This window comes from Narcine bancroftii, chromosome 5, assembly GCF_036971445.1.
Source record: "Narcine bancroftii isolate sNarBan1 chromosome 5, sNarBan1.hap1, whole genome shotgun sequence".
Classification (NCBI taxonomy): domain Eukaryota; kingdom Metazoa; phylum Chordata; class Chondrichthyes; order Torpediniformes; family Narcinidae; genus Narcine; species Narcine bancroftii.
Window position 1 is genome coordinate 70,302,891 of NC_091473.1, and position 20,345 is coordinate 70,323,235.

The 20,345-nt window shown below is 39.8% G+C and overlaps 1 protein-coding gene across 4 annotated transcripts in view; it reads right to left on the bottom strand.

Annotated features, from left to right (window-relative positions):
* ddr2a (discoidin domain receptor tyrosine kinase 2a) overlaps positions 1 to 20,345 on the bottom strand; it is a 189,663-nt gene that overhangs the window by 20,467 nt on the left and 148,851 nt on the right. For all 4 annotated transcript variants that reach the window (XM_069937797.1, XM_069937799.1, XM_069937796.1 and 1 more), the window contains 3 exons: positions 17,642 to 17,828; positions 6,839 to 7,082; positions 4,341 to 4,412 (listed from right to left, as the gene is read on the bottom strand). In XM_069937797.1, coding sequence (XP_069793898.1) covers positions 4,341 to 4,412; positions 6,839 to 7,082; positions 17,642 to 17,828 — 503 coding nt within the window. The remainder of the gene's footprint in view (positions 1 to 4,340; positions 4,413 to 6,838; positions 7,083 to 17,641; positions 17,829 to 20,345) is intronic.

Below are 20,345 nucleotides of genomic sequence, written 5' to 3' on the forward strand. Positions count from 1 at the left end.
AAGAGAGCTTTTGACCAAAGTAATGGGAGTTACATAAAAAAAAACATTTAGAGAGGGAACTTGGACCTCACAAATCTGACAAAGAGGCTTGGAAACACAACTAGCTCAATTTCTTTTCCCACAGATGCTGTCTGACCTGTTGAGTATTTTCAACATTTTCATTTTTTCAATTTCAGATTTCCAACATCTGGAAAATATTTTAATTTTCAGTCTGCCATCTTATTCTCTGTAAAGTTTTGATCAAGCATTAACAAAGACTAAAGCCCAAGAAGATACACAGCACTGATTCACCAGAATGACAACAAAGTGGAAATAAGGCTACGTTCACAGGGTTGGAGGAAGCCAGGAAATAGTATCCAGGGAGAGTCAGTACAGATTAAATGATGCCCCAGTTGAACCAAAGCTTAAGAAACAGTCTTCCATTATGGAGGATGAGGCACAATAAATTCAGGCAAGAAAACAGGCCAAGACTTGTGTGTCACTGTCACTCATTATTAACTGGAATGGTTAGAATGGTGGCATGGTTACTGTAACAGTATTACAGTGGTAGCGACTCGGTTTTAATCTGGCTCTGTTTGTAAGTAGTTTGTTCATTCTCCCCATGTCAGTGTGGATTTCCTCTAGGTGTTCCTGTTGCCCCCAACCTTTCAAAATGCATGGAGGCTATTTATTAATTTGGGTAGCATGAGCTCATGAGCTGGAAAGGCCTGTTGCCGTGCAGTATGTCGAAAAAATTTTTTAACTTTGGAAATATCAATTTAAATATCCTGATTTGCATTCCAAGCAGTCATTGGATTACATGCCAATAAAATCTTTATTTATCGTTTCAATAAATAAAGAATTTATTGGGAAGGCAGATCAATTATCTAGCCAGAAGACTATTTATATAAAAACGATAAATACTTACAAAAAAATTCACTTGTACTTTATTCATCTGAAAGGGATTAAGGCTGAAATAATATTGGACATTTTCATTGTGTGATCCCCGAGAACGTCGAAGTATACTATCCTTACTGATTGTATTTTGGGTGTGTCTAAGGACTGTGGGGGAGTGGGGGGTAGGAAGTATTAAATATTGAGTAATGGTGAAAATACATTCAATATAGTGTAAATAGGTCTACATACTCTTGTCTGACAGGAAAGACCACCTCTAGTTTACTGGTGTTCCCCAATATTTTAATGAAAGGAAAATGAAGACATAGATTGTACTAAGAATAGAGGCTGTACTTCAGTGCTCTTCTAATAGGTGTCCTACTTTCTTGGAACTTCCATGGGCATTGATACCTTCTGACCAGGCCAATTATTTCCTGCAGTGTTCCCAATAAGTTCAATCATTTCTCCTGCTATGCAGCAGGGTTTCCTGCCTGTTGTTTTCCTTCTAATTTCTTGCATGTGAAAAGGGTATGGCAAAATCCCCCACTATTCTACACCTTGCACTCAGTTTACAACTAGGAGAATGATTAAAGAAAAATTTTTATCAAGCACATTTACCTGAACTAAATTGAAGATAACTAGAGATTTTAAAAAGGGAAGGTTAAGAGAACGAGTTGGGGTTAGAGCCACACAGAATGGCAGTCAGAATCCTAAACAGAAGAGGCAGTTATCAATCGATGTACTGATGGATCTGGAGCCACATACAGACCACACTGGTTAAAGATGGAAGTTTTGTTTTGCTGATGGAACTTAATGAACCAGATGGGATTTTGAAACAATCCACATATTACATAATCATTACCACAAGATTTTTCTTTTAAAAAAACAGATTTATTTAATTACTAGAATGTAAATTTTCCATCCAGCATTTGAACTTGTTTTGTTGGATCAATGGTCCAGAAATCTACTTGATATCCCGGTCATTTAACCAGTATACTACCACACCCTGCATTCTAGATATCATGGGTGTGCATTTCTCTCTTTCCCTACCTGTCTCCGTCTTTCCTTATGAGCTCTTTCTATCTCTCTCTCTCTGTTTCTCTTGCACAGTGTGTATGAGCAGGGCGAGTTGCAGGTATAGATGAGGGTGTGTTTATGCGTGCACACTAAGCCTATGTAGCAGAGCCTGATTTCCAGACCTCTTGGATATCCATGCATCTGGGCCAAGTCATTGCTCTTTCAAGATCATGTGGTGCTTGATGTGGAATTGCTACCCTAGAATTAAATAAGTCACACAAAGACATTTTCACCTTCAAAAGTGAAGAGCCATCAAGTTACTGTTAACCCATGTACTGCCTGTGAAGAAGAGGAATTCTCCAAGACCTACTCAAAAAGTGAAATGTGGAACCCAAACAGGAAATAATGGGAGTAATTTAGGATTATATTGGTCAGGTAGCAGTGTTGATAAATTACAGGACAAGTGATGCAAAGACCTGCATTTATAATCTGGTGACATAACTTTAAAATCTGGAATTTGAATTCAATTGCTGAAGCAGGATTGGCACAGGATTGTTAAAACCCACTGCATTCATGAAGCAATGGCCACTTTCCATGAAAGAGAAGGAGAATGCGGCTGGATACAGTCAATCTACCGCAACCAGTGCAACAAAGTGAACATCAATCGATTTTTGTCATTTGTGGAAATCCTTCATACTGGTGAGGTTCAGTCACCAAAGAATTTTGTCAAGCATCTTTCTGGAATCAGAAAGATTATGTGGATATGATATCTCAGACAGCCTGTTCATCTCTGGGTCTGAACTCATTTCAGGAATTTTTGGTCTGGTCTTACTCGTTTCTGGTGGCTAATTTTCTGGTTTGTTCCATTTTAGCGAACATCAATTGATGCAGAATTCATATTCTCTCCAGGTTAGTTGCAAAAGTACAAGGATGCTTATAAATCAATATTGAGGTGGGCATTCTATTCACTACTGAAATAATCAGTAGTAAGTGCATTACTGGAGGGTGTTCTGAGAGATCAGGTATTCAAGTATTTGGACAGCCAAGGATCGATTAAGGATTGTCAGCATGGCTTTGTCCGTGGTAGGTCGTGTTTAACAAATCTTGTAGAGTTTTTTGAGGAGGTTACCAAGAAAATGGATGAAGGAAAGGCTGTGGATGTTGTCTACAAGGACTTTAGTAAGGCCTTTGACAAGGTCTCACATGGGAGCCTAGTTCAGAAGGTTCAGACACTAGGAACTGAGATTGGTTGAATGGGAGAAGAAAATTGCTTCTCAGACTGGAGGCCTGTGATTAGTGGTGTGCCTCAGGGATTGGTGCTGGGACCATTGTTGTTTGTTGTCTAATGATCTGGATGATAATGTAGAAAATTGGATCAGCAAGTTCACTGATAACACTAAAATTGGAGGTGTTGTGGACAGCGAAGAAGGTTTTCAAAGCTTACAGAGGGATCTGGATGAACTAGAAAAATGGGTCAGAAGGTACCAGATGGAATTTAATGCAGACATGTGTGAGCTGTTGCACTTTTGAAGGACAAACCAAGGTAGGGCATACACAGTAAATGGTAGGGCAATGAGAAGTGCAGAGGAACAAAGGGATCTTGGAATACAGATAGATAATTCCTTGAAAGTGATGTCGCAGATAGACATGATTGTGAAGAAAGCTGTTGGCATCTTGGGGTTCATAAATCAAAGTATTGACTACAGGGCTTGGGATGTTATGGTGTGGTTGTACAAGACATAGGTGAGAAAAAATATTGTGTGCAGTTCTGGTCACCAAACTACAGGAAGGATGTCAGTAAGATTGAAAGAGTGCAGAGAAAATTTACTAGGACGTTGCTGGGTCTTCAGGAATTGAGATACAGGGAAAGATAAAACGAGTTAGGACTGGATTCCTTAGAGTGTAGAAGAATGAGGAGGGATTTGACAGAGGTTTACAAAATTATGAGAGGTATAGACAGAGTAAATGCGAGTAGACTCTTCCCACTTAGATTAGGAGAGATAAATACAAGAGGACATGACTTAGGATGAAAGGGAAAAGGTTTAGGGGGAACATTAGGGGAAACATTTTCACTCAGCGAGTGGTCAGAGTGTGGATCGAATTGCCATCTGATATGGTAAATGCAAACTCACTCTTAAGTTTTAAATGTAAACTGGATAGATACATGGTTAGGAGAGGTCTGGAGGGTTATGGAATGGGTATAGGTCAGTGGGATTAGCATGTGATGTTTTTGGCACAGAATGGCCTGATTTCTGTGCTGCCGTGTTCTATGGGTTCTATGAAACAATGAAAAACTATTAAATACCTGTTGAGCTGCCTTGGCAACAAAGGTATAATTTTCTCCCATAAGCAATAAGAGCAAATTGTTCCAAAATCATAATTGTTTCAGAAACCACAAGACTTGTTCAAAATTCTAATAAAGTTTTTAAGATGAATCTGTTGTTTCTTACCAATGTCAATGTGGGTTGTAGTGTCTATATTCACAGTTGGGTAAACACCTGAATTGTTGTACATCGCTGTGTCTGCAAAGAGAAAAAAAAACAATTGTGTCATTATGAAACTACTCATGGTACCACTGTCAATTTATTTTATTTAAAAGACAAGAGCAACAGACAGGCTTCAACTTTCAATAGATGGGAAGAAAGTTATTGCATACATTTCATCCGGGATTTGAATAAATTGATTGGCCAAATTCAAACCTTATTGATGGGTTTGAGGAGGTGACATTTTGTCTGAGTTGGATTTTTTTAATGAGAACAACTTCAAAAGAGCCTACTCAAACTCAGCAAACTAAATGTCCTCATTTTGGGCCATCCTTTCTATACTGGTCTGGAATTAAGCAACTGGGTCACAGAGGAGAGTATCACTATTATACAAATGAAATGACGGCTGCCAGGAGTTGACATGTTGCTGAGAAGTGAATTCATGGTATTCTTTAGTTGATACTGCACAAAACGGTTGTCCAAATGTTTTTGCATGGTGCACCAATTCAAGCTCAAAGGTCATAATTTTCTTGTTTACTCATTTTGTTCAAGAAAGTAATGAATGTCAAAAGCATAACAATATAGTTTAAATTCCTGATCATACAATAATATTATGTCACTCTTTCTGCAAACCAGCATCAGATAAAAATATTGGGCATCAGCTTTTTTGGAAATCAAGGTCTATAATTTTGCAGAGGAGGGTTGTAGTTACCTGCTGCAATTGGGATGACCCAAGTATGCATTACTGCATCCTAACTCCTTGGGAAATAGATCAGCAGATCTTCGCTAGACTCTGAAAAACTAGCTGATCTGTGAATGAGGATTAGGAATAAATACTTAACATGATGCTGAGAGATTTAAACAGGGATGTATGGAAGTATTTCAAATCTTTTTAAAATGAAATGAAAGCAGTACAAAGCCTGTTGTTGTGCTATAACTAAAACACTAAAAAAATAGTGTGCTCTTGTTAACTTGATTATGTTGTTCAGAAATCAACCTGCAAAATTACAACTGTGAACCTCTATGACAGATGTACTGATATAGATTGCAACTGGCTCGATTGAAAGTGCACTCGGAGAAATCTCAATTTTAAGCAAAAGCAAATATATTTGGTACAATGATGGATCTCAAATGTGAGGCATCATGGGATACTTGGTCAAATGTACAAAGGATGGATAGACCAGGCCTAGATGAGGTGCATGAGACAAAGATCTCAGGTCTTATGAGGCAAGATTTTTCTCTTTGGAGTGTAGAAAGATGAGAGGAGACAATAGAGGTCTACAAAATTATGAGAGGCATAGTTAGGGGTGGACAGCCAGTGCCTGTTCCCCAGGGCAGGAAAAGCAAACATCAGAGGACACTTGCGCAAAGTTTAGGGGAGTCATCAGTAGTAAATTTTTTTTTATGCAGAGTTGTGGATACCTGGAATGACTTGCTAGGGATGGTGGCAGAGGCTGAAGCATTAGGGGAATTTAAGAGACTTTTTGACAGGCACATGGGTGGGGTTGAGTACATTTTTTTAAGAAATAGATGGGTCAACACAACATTGAGGGCCACAGAGCCTGCACTGTGCTGTCGTGTTCTATGTGCTATAGCATTCCATATCAGCAGTTTGGGAAACACACTAAAACCAAATCAAGTGGGAACATTAGGTGTTGAATAAGGTATGGAAAAGAAGACATCAGCAACACAATGAATGTGAGAATTGAATGAAAAACACTGGAATCACTGCATCAGGAAAATATCAACAGGAGCTCTTTTTGTTGCCAGCAGGATGTCCTGTCCACTAACCTCACCAAAAATGGCCATTGGCAGGGACTATGTAAAATACCATGCATTAGGTCCTAACTGAGATTCTTAATTAAATGTGCTGAAATCAAATAAAACCTTCCTGCATCAGCATTTTTATCCATGACAAGAGAATGGAAAATAGAGCTATGAAGGGGAATGGACAGGGGCAATGCGCTTCCTCACAATCACAAAGTCTCTGTGCTTGGTGAACTCCTCCTAAGCAGTCAAACCCTCAGGACACATCACTCAAGGAGCAGAGTATTAAATGCCATCGTACAGCATTATAAAAAAAACAAGAGATATGACCACAGCAATATACACACAAAAAATGTTCACCTCGATCCTAGCATCTGCAAACTTACCTCTGAAACTCATTTTCTTTGCAGAGCCTACTTCTTCTTTAAACCACTTGATTTAATTCATAAGACACTTAGAGTGAGGTGTGGGGTTAAAAGCACAAAACAAAATAGAATATCACTGCACTTGAATCTAATTTCACATTGAATAATTCTGATTAGCATGCTGGGAGATTACTTGGAAGCATGGATTTCCCAAATGCAATTAGGTTTTAAAAGATAAATAAGCACCACCAAATGTGAGAAAAAAAACCTCCACTGAGGGAATAGCAAGGGAAACAATTCTGAAAACTGAGACTATAAATCACATGACAATACCTGACTGGAAAGAAATTTCACTGAACATCATCCACGTATCAGCAAAGTAGAACTGGCACATGATAGCATTTGCCATGCGCTGTTGTAGTGGGATGGTGACAAAACGGGCGCTTGGATTTACATCATCTAGAACCAGAACTGATGTGGCAGGATTTGGCTCCCATTTCCCTGGTTCTGAGCGGAAGAAACATTGGACTTCCCTGAATATCTTCACTGCCTTTGTGAACATGTTATTGCAATGGACCTGCGGTTAATAAACAATAGGTTAATCTTCAACAAAACTTTAATGCAAAAGAACATTCTGATTTAACCCATGCATCATATAACACATCTTCCTCTTCATAGCCAACGTAAAGTTCCACCAAAATCTTGTCCATTATTCATGTAGCAGCAATTGCTCTAGAATCTCTTGTGGGGAGTAAACTGATTTGAGTCATTTTCAAGGTCCAGGGACTTCAACTTTCAGATAGACAAGAAATCTCCAATAACCCAGCACACTTGGGATTTTCATGGTGAAAGAATGGCATTCCAATTAACACTCCAAAGCACCATTATTCACTTTTCCTTTTATGATATTGTATAGTAAAGTAGCATAACAGATATTCCAGCTTCAGTTTATTACGTTTTACTAGAGCACAGAAACAGAAGCAGGTAAGTTTCATAGGAGTGCAAGAGCCAGGTCCTCAGTGTGCTGGAAGTTGCATGAAAGCAGGGGCCTAACATCATAGAGTGGATTTCCAAACAATCAGACAATAGATTATCAGTTTTATTGCACTCTGCTATTCCTATTCTTAGGTGAAGCCCTCTTATAATTAAAGGGTGTATTCGAGCCTCAAAAGAATGTACAGCAGCCCCCCTCCCCCCCTGCCCCCCACCTGCATTATGGCAGGTCGTAACAGGTTTGCCATAGAACACTGTAGCATAGAACAGGCCTTTTGGCCCTTCTAGTCTATGCTGAACTATTATTCTGTCTAGTCCCACTGACCTGAATCCAGTCTTTATCCCTCCAAATACCCATCCAATCCATGTATCTGTCCAATTTTCTCTTAAAATGTCATAAACGAGCCCACATTCATCATTTCAGCTGGAAGCTCTTTCCACAATCCCACTAATGGCTGTAAAGAAAATCCCCCTAATATTCTCCCTAAACTTTTCACACTTTTCACCCTTAACCTATGTCCTCTGGTTTGTTTCTTTCTTAATTTCAGTGGAAAAGCTTGCTTACATTTACTTTATCTATACCCCTCATAATTTTGTACACCTCTGTCAAATCTCCCCTCATTCTTCTAGGCTTCAGGGAATAAAGTCCTAACCTGTTTAAACCTTTCCCTGTTACTCAGTTCCTTGTCCTAGCAATATCCTAGTAAATCTCTGCACTGTTTCAATCTTATTGATATCTTTGCTGTAGTTAGGTGACCATATTTGCCCATAATACTCCAAATTTGGCCTCACCAATGTTTTATACAATTTTACTATACAATCCTGACTCATACTTAATTCTTTGATTTATGAAGGCCAACATGCCAAAAGCTCTCTTTACGATGCTACCTACCTGTGACGCCACTTTCAGGGAATTATATATTTGTGTTCCCTTATCCCTCTATTCTACTGCACTCCTCAATCCCCTACCATTTACCCTGTATGTCCTTCCTTGGTTTTACCTTCCAAAATGCAACACCTCACATTTGTCTGCATTAAATTCCATCTGCCATTTTGCAACTCATTTCTCCAGCAAGTCCAGATTCCTCTTCAAGCTTTGAAATTCTTCTTCATCATATGCTATGCCTTTAATCCTTGTGTCATCTACAAATTTGCTGATCCAATATACCACATCATCATCCTGATCATTGATATAGATGATAAACAACAATGGAACCAGCATGAGGCACACCACTAGTCACAGGCCTGTAGTCTGAGAGGTAATTGTCCACTACCACTCTCTGGCTTTAAACATACAAAAGAGAGATAGAAAACTAGGCTGAATGGTGCATTAACAACAACCTTGTACTCCAAATAGGTAATTGTAGACTTTAGAAAGGGAAAACCAGAGATCCTTGATCCAATAAGCATTGGGAGATCAGAGGTGGAGGGGATGAACAAATTTATATTCCTGGGTGTTATTAATTAGAGGACTTTTCATGGATCAAACACACTAATATTGTGAAGAAAGCACATCAGTGTCTCTACTTCCTCAGGAGTTTGTGGAGGTTTGATATGACATTGGAAACCTTAGCAAGCTTCTACAGATGTTTTATGGAAATTATGTTGATTGGTTGTATTGTGTCCTGGTATGAGGGTACCATCATCTTTGTGCAGAAGCCCTTCAAAATGTAGTGGACACTGTTCAGAATATCACAGGCAAAACTCTCCCCACCATCGAGGAAGTTAAGTCAAGTTTATTGTCATCTGATGTACAAGTACAAACTGATGGAACACCGGTCCTCAGTGCAAAACATGCAGACACACAACCAGACATAACACATATTAAGACAAACAATACATATACAGGACAGGTATATCATCTATACAAATAAATAAATATAGATGAGAATTTTGGATGCTTAGTGTGAACAGTTCCTTTGGTCTTTTAACATTTTCACTGCGCATGAGAAGAAGCTGTTCCTCAGCCTGGTGTGTTGTCTCTGATATTGCTGTATCTCTTCTCCAACAGAAGCAGCTGAAAGAAGCTGTGTGCAGTGTGGAAGGGGTCCTCAATGATTTTGCACACCCTCTTTCAGAGAACGATACCGGTAGATCACATCGAAGGGGGGGGGGGGGGAGATAGGGGACTCCAGTGATCCTCTCTGCTACTCTTATGAATTGACCTCCAATCCACTTCTCTGCAGCAACTGTACTACACAGTGACTTAAATTTAAAAGGGTGGGAGGAAACTGGAGCCATCAGAGAAAGCCCCGCAAACACGGGGAGAGCATACAAATTCCTTACAGAGAGCACAGGACTCAAATCCTGGTCCGGTCCTGATTGCTGGTGCTGTAAAAGCGTTGCGCTAACCACAATGCCAAACGGCCATGACCCTTTCAATAGAGCTCCTACACAAAGCTGACATAAGGGTGGCTGGTAGCCTTGCCCACTTCTATCTTCCTGACAAGGGAGAAGATGTTGAGTGTCCACAATAGGTCACTAGTTAAGTGAACTGCAAGTAACTTGGGGCTCTTCACTCTCTCAACTACAGAATTGTTGATGTGTAGTGTAGTGGAAAGTGGTCGTTCTTGGTCCTCCTGAAGTCCAGAATCATTTCCTTCATCTTGTCCATGTTGAGATTCAGGTCATTACTCTCGCACCATTTCACAAGATTTTCTACCTCTTCTCTGCTATGTGATTCATCTTTGTTGCTGATGAGGCCAATTACTTTTGTGTCATCTGCAAAGTTGGGTCAGCAGGGTGAACAAGAGCAGGCTGATCACATAGCCCTGAGGTGCACTAGTGCTCAACGTGACGGTGCTCGACATTCTACTACTGACCCTGGCAGACTGTGGTCTTTCTGTTAGGAAGTTCTGGATCCAGTTACAAAGAGATGTGTTGAGTCCCAGTGAGAATACCTTCTCCACAAGCCTCTGGGAAATAATCATATTAAATCCTGAGCTGAAGTCAATGAATAGTAGCCTGGAGTATGAGGCATCGTTCTCCAGGAGGGCTAAGACGGAACGAAGCGACAAGGTTATAGTATTGTCCGTGGAACTGTTTCTTCTATAGGCGAATTGAAATGAGTCCAGCATCTCTGGGAGGTGTGCTTTGATGCGTTTCATTACCAGATGCTAAAAGTGGAGGTAAGTGCCACAGGGCAGTAGTCATTGAGGTCTGTTATTGCTGCCCTCTTGGATACTGGGATGATAGTTGCTGTCTTGAACCCTGTGGGATTCTTCATGGAACTCTGCCATCGGATATCGAAAAGCAATCATCGAGGATCCACACCACCCAGGACATGGTCTGTTCTCATTGCAGCCTTCAGGAAAAAGTTGTAGATGCCACAAATCTCATCACAGCAGGTTCAGGAACAGTTGCTAACCCTCCACTATCAGACTCCTCAACAACAAGTTCAATCAGAGACTCATTTAAGAACTCTTACTTTGCACTTTATTTATTAATGAATATTGATCCCTATGTTGCAGTCAATTTATTTACATTTCTCTCTTTGTTTACATTTATCTTTCATTTTTTTCAAGTTTTTTTTCTGCACTATCGATAAGTAGAAACTATGCTTGGCCCACAGTAAAAAAAAAACAATCTCAGGGTTGTATAATGATGTCAAATATGTGCTCTGACAATAAATCTGAACTTTGGCTTCTCCCATAATCCCAAGGCTGAATCCAAGTCACTGAGTGACTGAACCTTCCAGACAAACTTCTCTTGTGGGACATTGTCAAAGGCCTTATTAATGTCCATGTAGATAACATCCACAGCTTTTCCTTCATCAACTTCCCTAAAAATCTCCTCAAAAATTAAACACAACCTACCACACATGATGCCATGTTAACTATCCCTCATCAGTCCCTGTCTAAATACTTGTATTTCTAAGAACACCTTTGAATAACTTACTGACATCAAGATCAGTGGCCTATAATCTCCTGGGTTATCTTTAGTGTCTTTTTAAATAACGGAACAGCATGAGCTAATCTTCAATTTACAGCACCTCATCTGTGGCTAATGACGTTTTAAATATTCCTGTCAGGGCCCCTCACAATTCTATGGGAAACCAATAAGCAATGACAAATCACTACCCATACACTGGAGATATGGAACAAAATTCAGTTTCAGGGAATTTATGTGAGAAAAAAGGTGAAAATAAAATGCATTTTTTTCCTCCACACACATTTCTTCATGAATGTAAACTCTACTTGGCAAAATTACAGACCATTTTATAAGAACATGAGCCCCAAACTCCATCACATGTTATCCTAATATTAATATTATTTTACAACCCTGAGAGCCAATGGCAGGAAAATGTTTACCTCTGTGAATTTTAATCCCCATATGGGGATAATATCATCAAATGCGAAGCCCTCCTGTCAGATTTGGACCTGATAATAAATTTTGAACTCATTTTGTGTGTGTGTGTGTGTGTGTGTCTCTCTCTCTCTCTCTCTGGAGACATAGAGTCCTGAATTTCTGGAACAATTTTTTAAATATAGAGTTTGCTTGTTTATGGCTTATGATTAGGGTCTGCAAGCTATAAACCAGAAAAACTGAAAGCTAGGGGATCCTTCCAATGTCACCGTCAAACTCTTCTGTTCATTTTACATTCAGCAAAGTCTGCAGTTAGTTGCTAACAACAAAAATTTGATAGTACAAGTTGAGTACCCTTATCCAAAGATTCAAAAACTGAAAAGATCCAAAAACCAAATTTTTTTTAGCACTGACATGATGTCACAAGTGGAAAAAATTCAACACCTGACTTGGCCATGTTGGTCCGTTTGATTACTATAAAAGTTTTTAAAAAACCCAAAATCTTTGCTTTTGGCTGGGAAGATGCCAAAAGAATCTGGGTCCTCGTCTTCATCATCAGTTGCAGGCGGAGTTGGCGATGGTGACTCTATTCTCAACATTGGGTGCAGCGCCATCTGCATCGAAGAAGTCACCTCAGGCTCCTGGGCAGGAGTGGTGACCTTGAGTTCCCAGGTAGGAGTGGAGACCATAATTGGGGACCGGAGATGGTGGTGGGGAGCTGGTTGTCTTTTGCAAACAGAGAATACGTTTTTTATTGGTAAGTACTAAACATTATTACTGTGAATTTTCCACTTGTGGCATCATGTTGGCATTCAGAAAGCCTGCTGTTATTTGTTGTTGCTGTTTAACCACTGGTACAAGGATCAGAATCAGGATTTATTGTCATGAACAAATCATGAAATTTCATGTTTTGCATCAGTATCATAGAGCAAACATTAATGTTATAACCATCTTACAACATTACTATATTAAAAAAATAGTGCGTGAAAAGTAAAGCCACATCTTTGGTTCATTGATAATTCAGGAATCTGATGGCAGCGAGGAAGAAACTGTCCCTGTGCTGCTGAGTGCTCATCTTTAGGCTCCTGTACCTTTTCCCCAATGGTAGCAGAGTGAAGAGGGCATGCCTGGGTGGTGGGGGTCTTTGAGGATAGAAGCTGCTTTTTTAAGACACCATCTCAAGTAAATGTCTTTGATTTAGTGAAGTCTGGTGCTTGTGATGTCGCAGGTCGAGTTAACAACCCTCTGGAGTTTTTCTTGACCTGAGAGTTGGTGCCTCCATACCAGGCAGTGATGCAACCAGCCAGATTGCTCTCCACGGTACACCTGTAGAAGTTTATGAGAGTTATCAGAGACATACCAAATCTCCTCAGACACCTCACAAAGTATAGCTGTTGGCAACAATTTTGAGGCTCCAGGACAAATGCTCAGAAATGTTGACATCCAGGAATTTGGAGTTCTTGACCCTCTCCACGACTGAGCCCTTGATGAACTCGAGGCTCCAGGACAGATACTCAGAAATGTTGACATCCAGGAATTTGGAGTTCTTGACCCTCTCCACGACTGAGCCCTTGATGAACTCGAGGCTCCAGGACAGATACTCAGAAATGTTGACATCCAGGAATTTGGAGTTCTTGACCCTCTCCACGACTGAGCCCTTGATGAACTCGAGGCTCCAGGACAGATACTCAGAAGTGTTGACATCCAGGAATTTGGAGTTCTTGACCCTCTCCACTACTGAGCCCTTGATGAAGACTGGGACATGTTTCCCTGACTTCCTCCTGAAGTCCACAATCATCTCCTTGGGTTTGCTGACGTTGAGCACAAGGTTGTTCAACGAGTTGATCTATCTCCCTCCTGATGCTTCCTCCTTGCCATTTGTGATTCTACCAACAACTGTGGTGTCATTGGCAAACTCGTAGATGGCATTGGAATTGTATATAGCCACACAGTCATCAGTGTATAATGAGTAGAGCATTGGGCTAAGCCCACATCCTTGGGGTGAGCCTGTGTTGATAATCAATGAGAAGGAGATGTTGTTTTCAATCTGTACTGACTGTGGTCTTCTGATGAGAAAGTCAGGATCCAATTGCAGTGTGGGGTACAGAGGCCAAGAGTTTGTGGGTTCTTGACCAGCAATGAGGTACTGAAGGCTGAGCTGTAGTCAATGAAGAGCAGCCATAAATATGAATTGCTATTTTCGAGGTGATCCAGAGGAGCCAGTGATATTGTGTCTGCTGTGAAGCGATTGTGATGATAGGTGAATAGCAGGGGATCCAGATCTTTGTTTAGGTACGTGTTAATTCAGGCAATGACCAGCCTCTCAAAGTGTTTAATCACAGTAGAAATTAGTGCTACTGGGCAGTAGTCGTTGAGGCAGCTCACACTACTTTTCTTGGGTACTGGGATGATTGGTGCTCTTTTTAAGCAGATGGGAACCTCTCACTGCCAGAATGAGAGGTTGAAAATGTCCATGACCACTCCAGCTGGTTGGTTGGTGTAGATTTTCAGTACCCTGGCAGGTACACCATCAGGGCTTGATACCTCGTAAGGATTCACCCTCTTGAATGATGTCCTGACGTCGCCCTTAGAGACAGTTATCACAGTTATCAGTCTTTTTAGGGAATCTAGTAGGCATTCTTTGATTCTTCTTCTCAAAGCGGGCATGGAAGTTGTTCAGCTTATCGGGCCATGAAGCATTACAGCCATCTAAAGTGTTCACCTTTGCTTTGTAGGCTGTAATGGCCTGCATTCCCTGCCATAACTGGTGTGTATCTGTCTCTAGCTACCTCCGGAATTGCTACTTTGCTTCAGAGAGAGAGAAGGCCTTCTGCAGGTTGTACCTGGACTTCTTGTGAAGATCTCAATCCCCATCCTTAAGCACCCTTTTTCTCGCCCTCAGGAGGTTGCGAATTCTCTGATTGATCCAGGGCTTCTGGTTGGGGAACACCCGATATTTGTGCGTGGGCACACACATCCATGCAAGTCTTGATGAAGTCAGTAACACCTGTTGCATATTCGTTCAAGTCTATAGATGAGTTCTTGAATATGTTCTAGTCCACTGATTTAAACCAGTCCTGCAGATGTTCGTCTGTCACCTTGACCATACTTTCACTGTGTTCATCACTGGAGCTGTGGTCCTCAGTCTCTGCTTGTACGCCAGGAGTAAAAGTTCAGCCAGGTGGTTAGACGTGTCAAAGTGCAGTTGTGGTATGGCTTGGTATGTGTTCTTCATGATGGTGTAGGAGGGTCGAGTGTGTAAGTTACCCTGGTCTCACATGTGACATGTTGGTGGTAGTTTGTCATGCTTCTTCAGGTTAGCCAGATTGAAGTCCCCACAATGATCAGGAAGGCATCCGGATGTGCTGTCTCATGGGCGTGAATCACAGTGGTCAGTCCCTCCAGTGACAGCCTGACGTTAGCCAGGGGCGGAATCTATAATGTGACCAGAATGATGGCAGTGAACTCCCTCAGCAAGTAGAATGGGTGATATTTTATCTCCGATGTTCCAGGTTGGGTGAGCAGGACTAGGACATGACCGTCACATCTGTGCACCATGATGAATTGATAATGACACAAGCGCCGCCTCCCCTGGTTTTCCAGTAGCTCATGTTACTGTGCTGCTTAGTTTCATTGTTCCAAAATCTGAAAAACGTCTGGTCCCAAGCATTTCAGATAAGAAGTACTCGACCTGTATTAGTAAACTGAAACTGGTTGCACAATTTCTCTTTCACCTCTGGTCAATTGATTTTTTTAAACAGAGATAAACTTCTGTCTGTCAATATATATGCTATGATCAATCTTCTCAATTTCCAAGAAATTTTGATCAAAAAAAATGTGAAGGAAACAGTTCATCTATAGATTTATGCAATTATCTTACAGGAGATGATATCTGCCTGATAGCCTGGTCATTACAGGAAAGTAGCTGATGTTCTACATGCTGACAACAGGGAAAATTTTATCAGATAAAGTGAATGAGCAAAACAAATGGTAATATGTCCATCTGTTTGCACAAAGTACCATTTTACTTCTGGTTATCATGTGGAAGAAATATTTGGATCAAAAATCAGGATCTGTCCAGCTTTCTAGCATATTTTCAAATGAAGTTCCACTGAGGAAAATAATTCTTCAAGGTTCATGTCTGAATGCTGTTAATGGTATTGGTGATGTTCAACTGCCAAATAAAAGTGTGGGATTTCCATGTCCTTGATGGTTGTTCCTTTGAAAGCCACCCATTTAGAACTGTTGTGCTTAACAAGCATTTTGAACCGAAGAACTGTGTCTGTTGGGTACATTGGCCTTTTACCAATTCTAGGAACCATAGGATTAGCTATTGTGATTCCTGATTTATATTCTTGTATGCATCCATACAGAAGTTATATAATCATTATAATTTTAGTTGACTTTGAACCTCAAAAGGAAGTAACAGTTTATTTATTATGCACTAAATTCTATACTGTAGTTTAAAGAGAAGAAAAATATCAAGATTTTCTTCATTGAGATGGTTACCCAATACATATCGCTCGATAAAAATAACAGGAAATGTTGCAAGTTATTTTTAAAGATCCCTTGCTAATTTTCCAGTCTTCCTATTCCCCTCCTGTAATTATTAAATCCTCTAAGAAGGACAATTTCACAAGAAAGAATAAAATATTTGCATTTATGTGGATCTTTCATGATCTCAACATCCCCCAAATATTTCACCAGGTAAAGAAGTAAAATTATTGCTTTGTTACAAAAAATACAGCAGCAGTTTGTAGATAGGAAAGCTCCCACATAAAACACTGCAATAATTTTAATTTTTACTTTAGATATACAGCACAGTAACAGGGCCTTTTTGCCCACAACCTAATGCTGCCTAAATATAGCAATAACCCACAGCCCCTGTACATTTTTGAAGGTGGGAGAAAACCAGAGCACCTGGAGGAAACCCACTTAGGTCACAAGGAGAACACACAAACGCTTCACTTACAGTGCTGGATTTAAACTCGAGCTGCTGGTTATGCAATAGCGCTAACTGCTATACTAACCGTGCTGTCCAATGATAGATATATTTTTTTTAAATCACGTTGGTTGAAATTCATTTCAACACCAGGAACAGTTGCCATTTGAATCTGAACCAGACCTTCATATCCTTGGTGTCATATGGGCCTTGCGAGAGGCTTTCAACAACATATTCACAATATCACACCATGATTGTGACACTGACATTAACTGATCCAACCTCTGCCTCCATCATCTGTGGGTGAAACCCTAATCAATCCCTTTGTAATCTCCAGGTTAACTAGTCCAACAGGCTCCTGAAGCCACTCTCTTGCTTATTCATTATTAACCTATCCAGAATTCTGTTGCCTTGCACACGTGGCCTTGGATCTCACTCACAATCAAGCTCTATCTCAGCTTCAAAGAACTTTGTTTCTCCAGTTTTACTTCCATCATCATTGTAATATTTTCCAGTCCCATAACCACTAATACTGGGCCTTTCATTATAACAACACTTTTTAATACATACCAAAAACTATTTTGGTCATCTATTTTAATGATCCCTTCTATTGCTTTCTGTCATATCTTGTTTGTTCATGATTTTGTGAATCTCCTTTGGAGAATTTATGATGTTAAATCTGCTATGATAATAGATGTTCTTGAGTTGATGCATTTAGCTCACGTTTCAAGTAGAGAAACCAGCAATTAAACTTTGGCTAATTTTCCAAAGTATTTAAACAGATGAATGGGAGAAATGTTGGGTAGATGATGGCTGAACAGATAAATGTTTGGGTGGATGAATGGATTAACAGGTGGACATGCAGACAGTTTCATTAAATAATGAGGGATAGGCACCTTCATTGCTGTGAAATTTCGGATGCGGTCAAACTCAAATAAGATTTCTACATAGCCATTTTCAAAGCTGTCGTTCCTCCATCCTAAGTAGTCATATCCTGGCCACACATTATACACATGACTCTGTGTGAAATCGTCCAAACCCCAGACACCATCTGTCATCTGACCGAGTCCTTCGGAAAACATCCTAGGAACAAGAGAACATGAAGAACATTTGTGATAGAAGCAGAATTAACTTGGCTTTAAAATACTCCAGTGAACATATTCTAAGGAATAGAATTCTATATGTGTGAAACAAAGTACTTTTTACACATTAACAGCTTAAGTATTTTGCACCAAGAAGATGAATAAAATAAAAATTGACTAACTGTAACTGGGAATATTCATTATCTACAGTAAACCCCTGGTATCTGGAATTCAAGCAACCAGCTGCCTCAACCAACCAGCAAAAAAAAAATCAAGGAAAATAAATTTAAAAAAATAAATTAGAATGAAATAATAGATAAAAATATGTAAGTTTAAAATTGCTAAAGTAAATGTTCTCTGAAGTAAGGTTTATATATTCATGCAAATTAAGCATGTCCAGTGTAAGCACAGTGTAGTATTTTTGTCTTTTGTCTTTTAAACTGTTTATTCTTAATGCAGGTGTATTAGTAAGGCATTGCAAGAGTAAATCTCAAACAACCAGAAAATACACATCCAGCACCTACCATCCCTATAGGTGGCAGACCAGATACCAGGGTTTTAATGTATCTATCTTTTATATTAATTATAATTTTCTCTACATTAATCTGGTTTACTATTGGAGTTAATGCATTTTACAAAGTACCTGTTTGGCTGGAGCAAGTAAGAATTTCATTGCATATATATATATATATATATATATCCACATTGTGCTTATATGAATGTATATAGTTAGAGTTTAAGCCCCACTCATGCGTCCTACTTTATATTTTTCTCATATCTAGTTAAACCTAATCACGTCAATTGTTGCATGTGGTTGATATTTTCACACTTGAAACAGTTTCTGGATAGTAAATTTCTGCTGAACTGTTAATTTGATTTATATTAACAGTTAAATAATCATAGGTGCTTTTTATTGAATTTTGCCTGTGTGGAAAATTAGCAAAATCTGCATGCACAGATACAGCTGCTAGAGCTCACAGCTCCAGTGACCCAGTTTCAATGCTGGTCTCCACTGCTTTCTGTGTGGAGTTCCCATGTTCTCCCTCTGACTTTGTGGGTTCCCTGTGTGCTTCAGTGTCCTCCCACATCCCAAAGAAGTGCTGGATAGTAGGTGAATTGGTCACTATAAACAGTTGTCCCCAGAAACCTGGAGGAATTGATGGAAATGTGGGGTGAACTAAATGGAATTACTGTAGCAGCTGTTTACTGAGGCAGTAAATGAGTGCTTGATGGTCAGTGTGAAGATGTTTTCCACACTGTGTGACAATAATTCTATTTACAGACGAGAGTACTGCAACTTGGATTTACCTGTGTGTGGTGCAGTTAACAAATTGGTGATACATATGGTAATGTGATGGATCAGACATCCAGAAAAACTTTAAAGCATAAGATGCTAATGAAAATGCCTTGTAAATTTTCAGCCAGCCCATCAATCATCATAAATAATTGATTGTGGTGTTGAAGTGAATCATTTAAGCAGATCAAAGCAGATGTTCTTGGGACACCCCTTGGAATAGGTTGGATGATACACACTGCAGACATAATGCGCCTGTGATCAAGGATTATTGGGTGGAGTGACAGTCAATTGGGCTGCTTTGTTCCTGGAAATTACCTTCTGAAAGGAATTATCCTAATTTGAAACTGAATGAATCAATGTTATTTATGGAGTCTTGTGCACAAATGGCCACTGGAATATTGGTCTATGTTTTGTAACAAAAATCTTAGCAACTCCTGATGTAGACATTAGTAGTTCCATTAAATGCCAAGAAATTTGGGCCATCTGTCTATGTATGTATGCATGCTGAAGTCCTAAGATTCCTAACATTCACAGCGGTTTGCCTGTGGTTCTTTGCCTGCACTCCACCACTGGATTTCACATGGTGTTCAGGAAGGAATACTGCTGGAAAATCTGCTCAAAAAAACTATGGCAGTGGAGGTCTGGTGAAGGAGGAGCATCTACATTTGTGTTTAATTTTTCATTCAAAGGTTGTGGGCTTTTCATGCTGGGCAAGCATCTAATTGCCCATCCCAAATTGCTTTTGAGAAGGTGGTGGTAGTGAGCTGATTTCTTGAACCCAGCAGTTCTTGAGGTCTGGTTATATGTGCTATGCTGTTAGGGAGGGAGATGCAGGATTCTAACCTAGTAACAATGAAGGAACAACCAATATCTTTCCAAGTCTGAATGACATGAGACTAGGAGGGCAATTTCTACATAATACTCTTAATGATGTCTGCTAAAATCAATGGTGAAAAATGACTGGGAAAAAGTATTGCAAGTGTGGACTAATTTATAGTCTTTGAATTGTCTGAGTTCATCTGAGCATTTCCAGTGATTTGAGCTTCCCGTGAGTTTTTTTTAAAATTAAATGATTTGAATGAATTTGGAAGCAGAAGAACACATAGGACTACAGCTTAGTTGGGTGCCCATGTGTTTTTTTTCTTAGTTTTATGGAGATGCATGATCTCCAGGAGGTGAGAAAGGAAGGATTGTAGAATCTACTCCATGGCATAACAATTG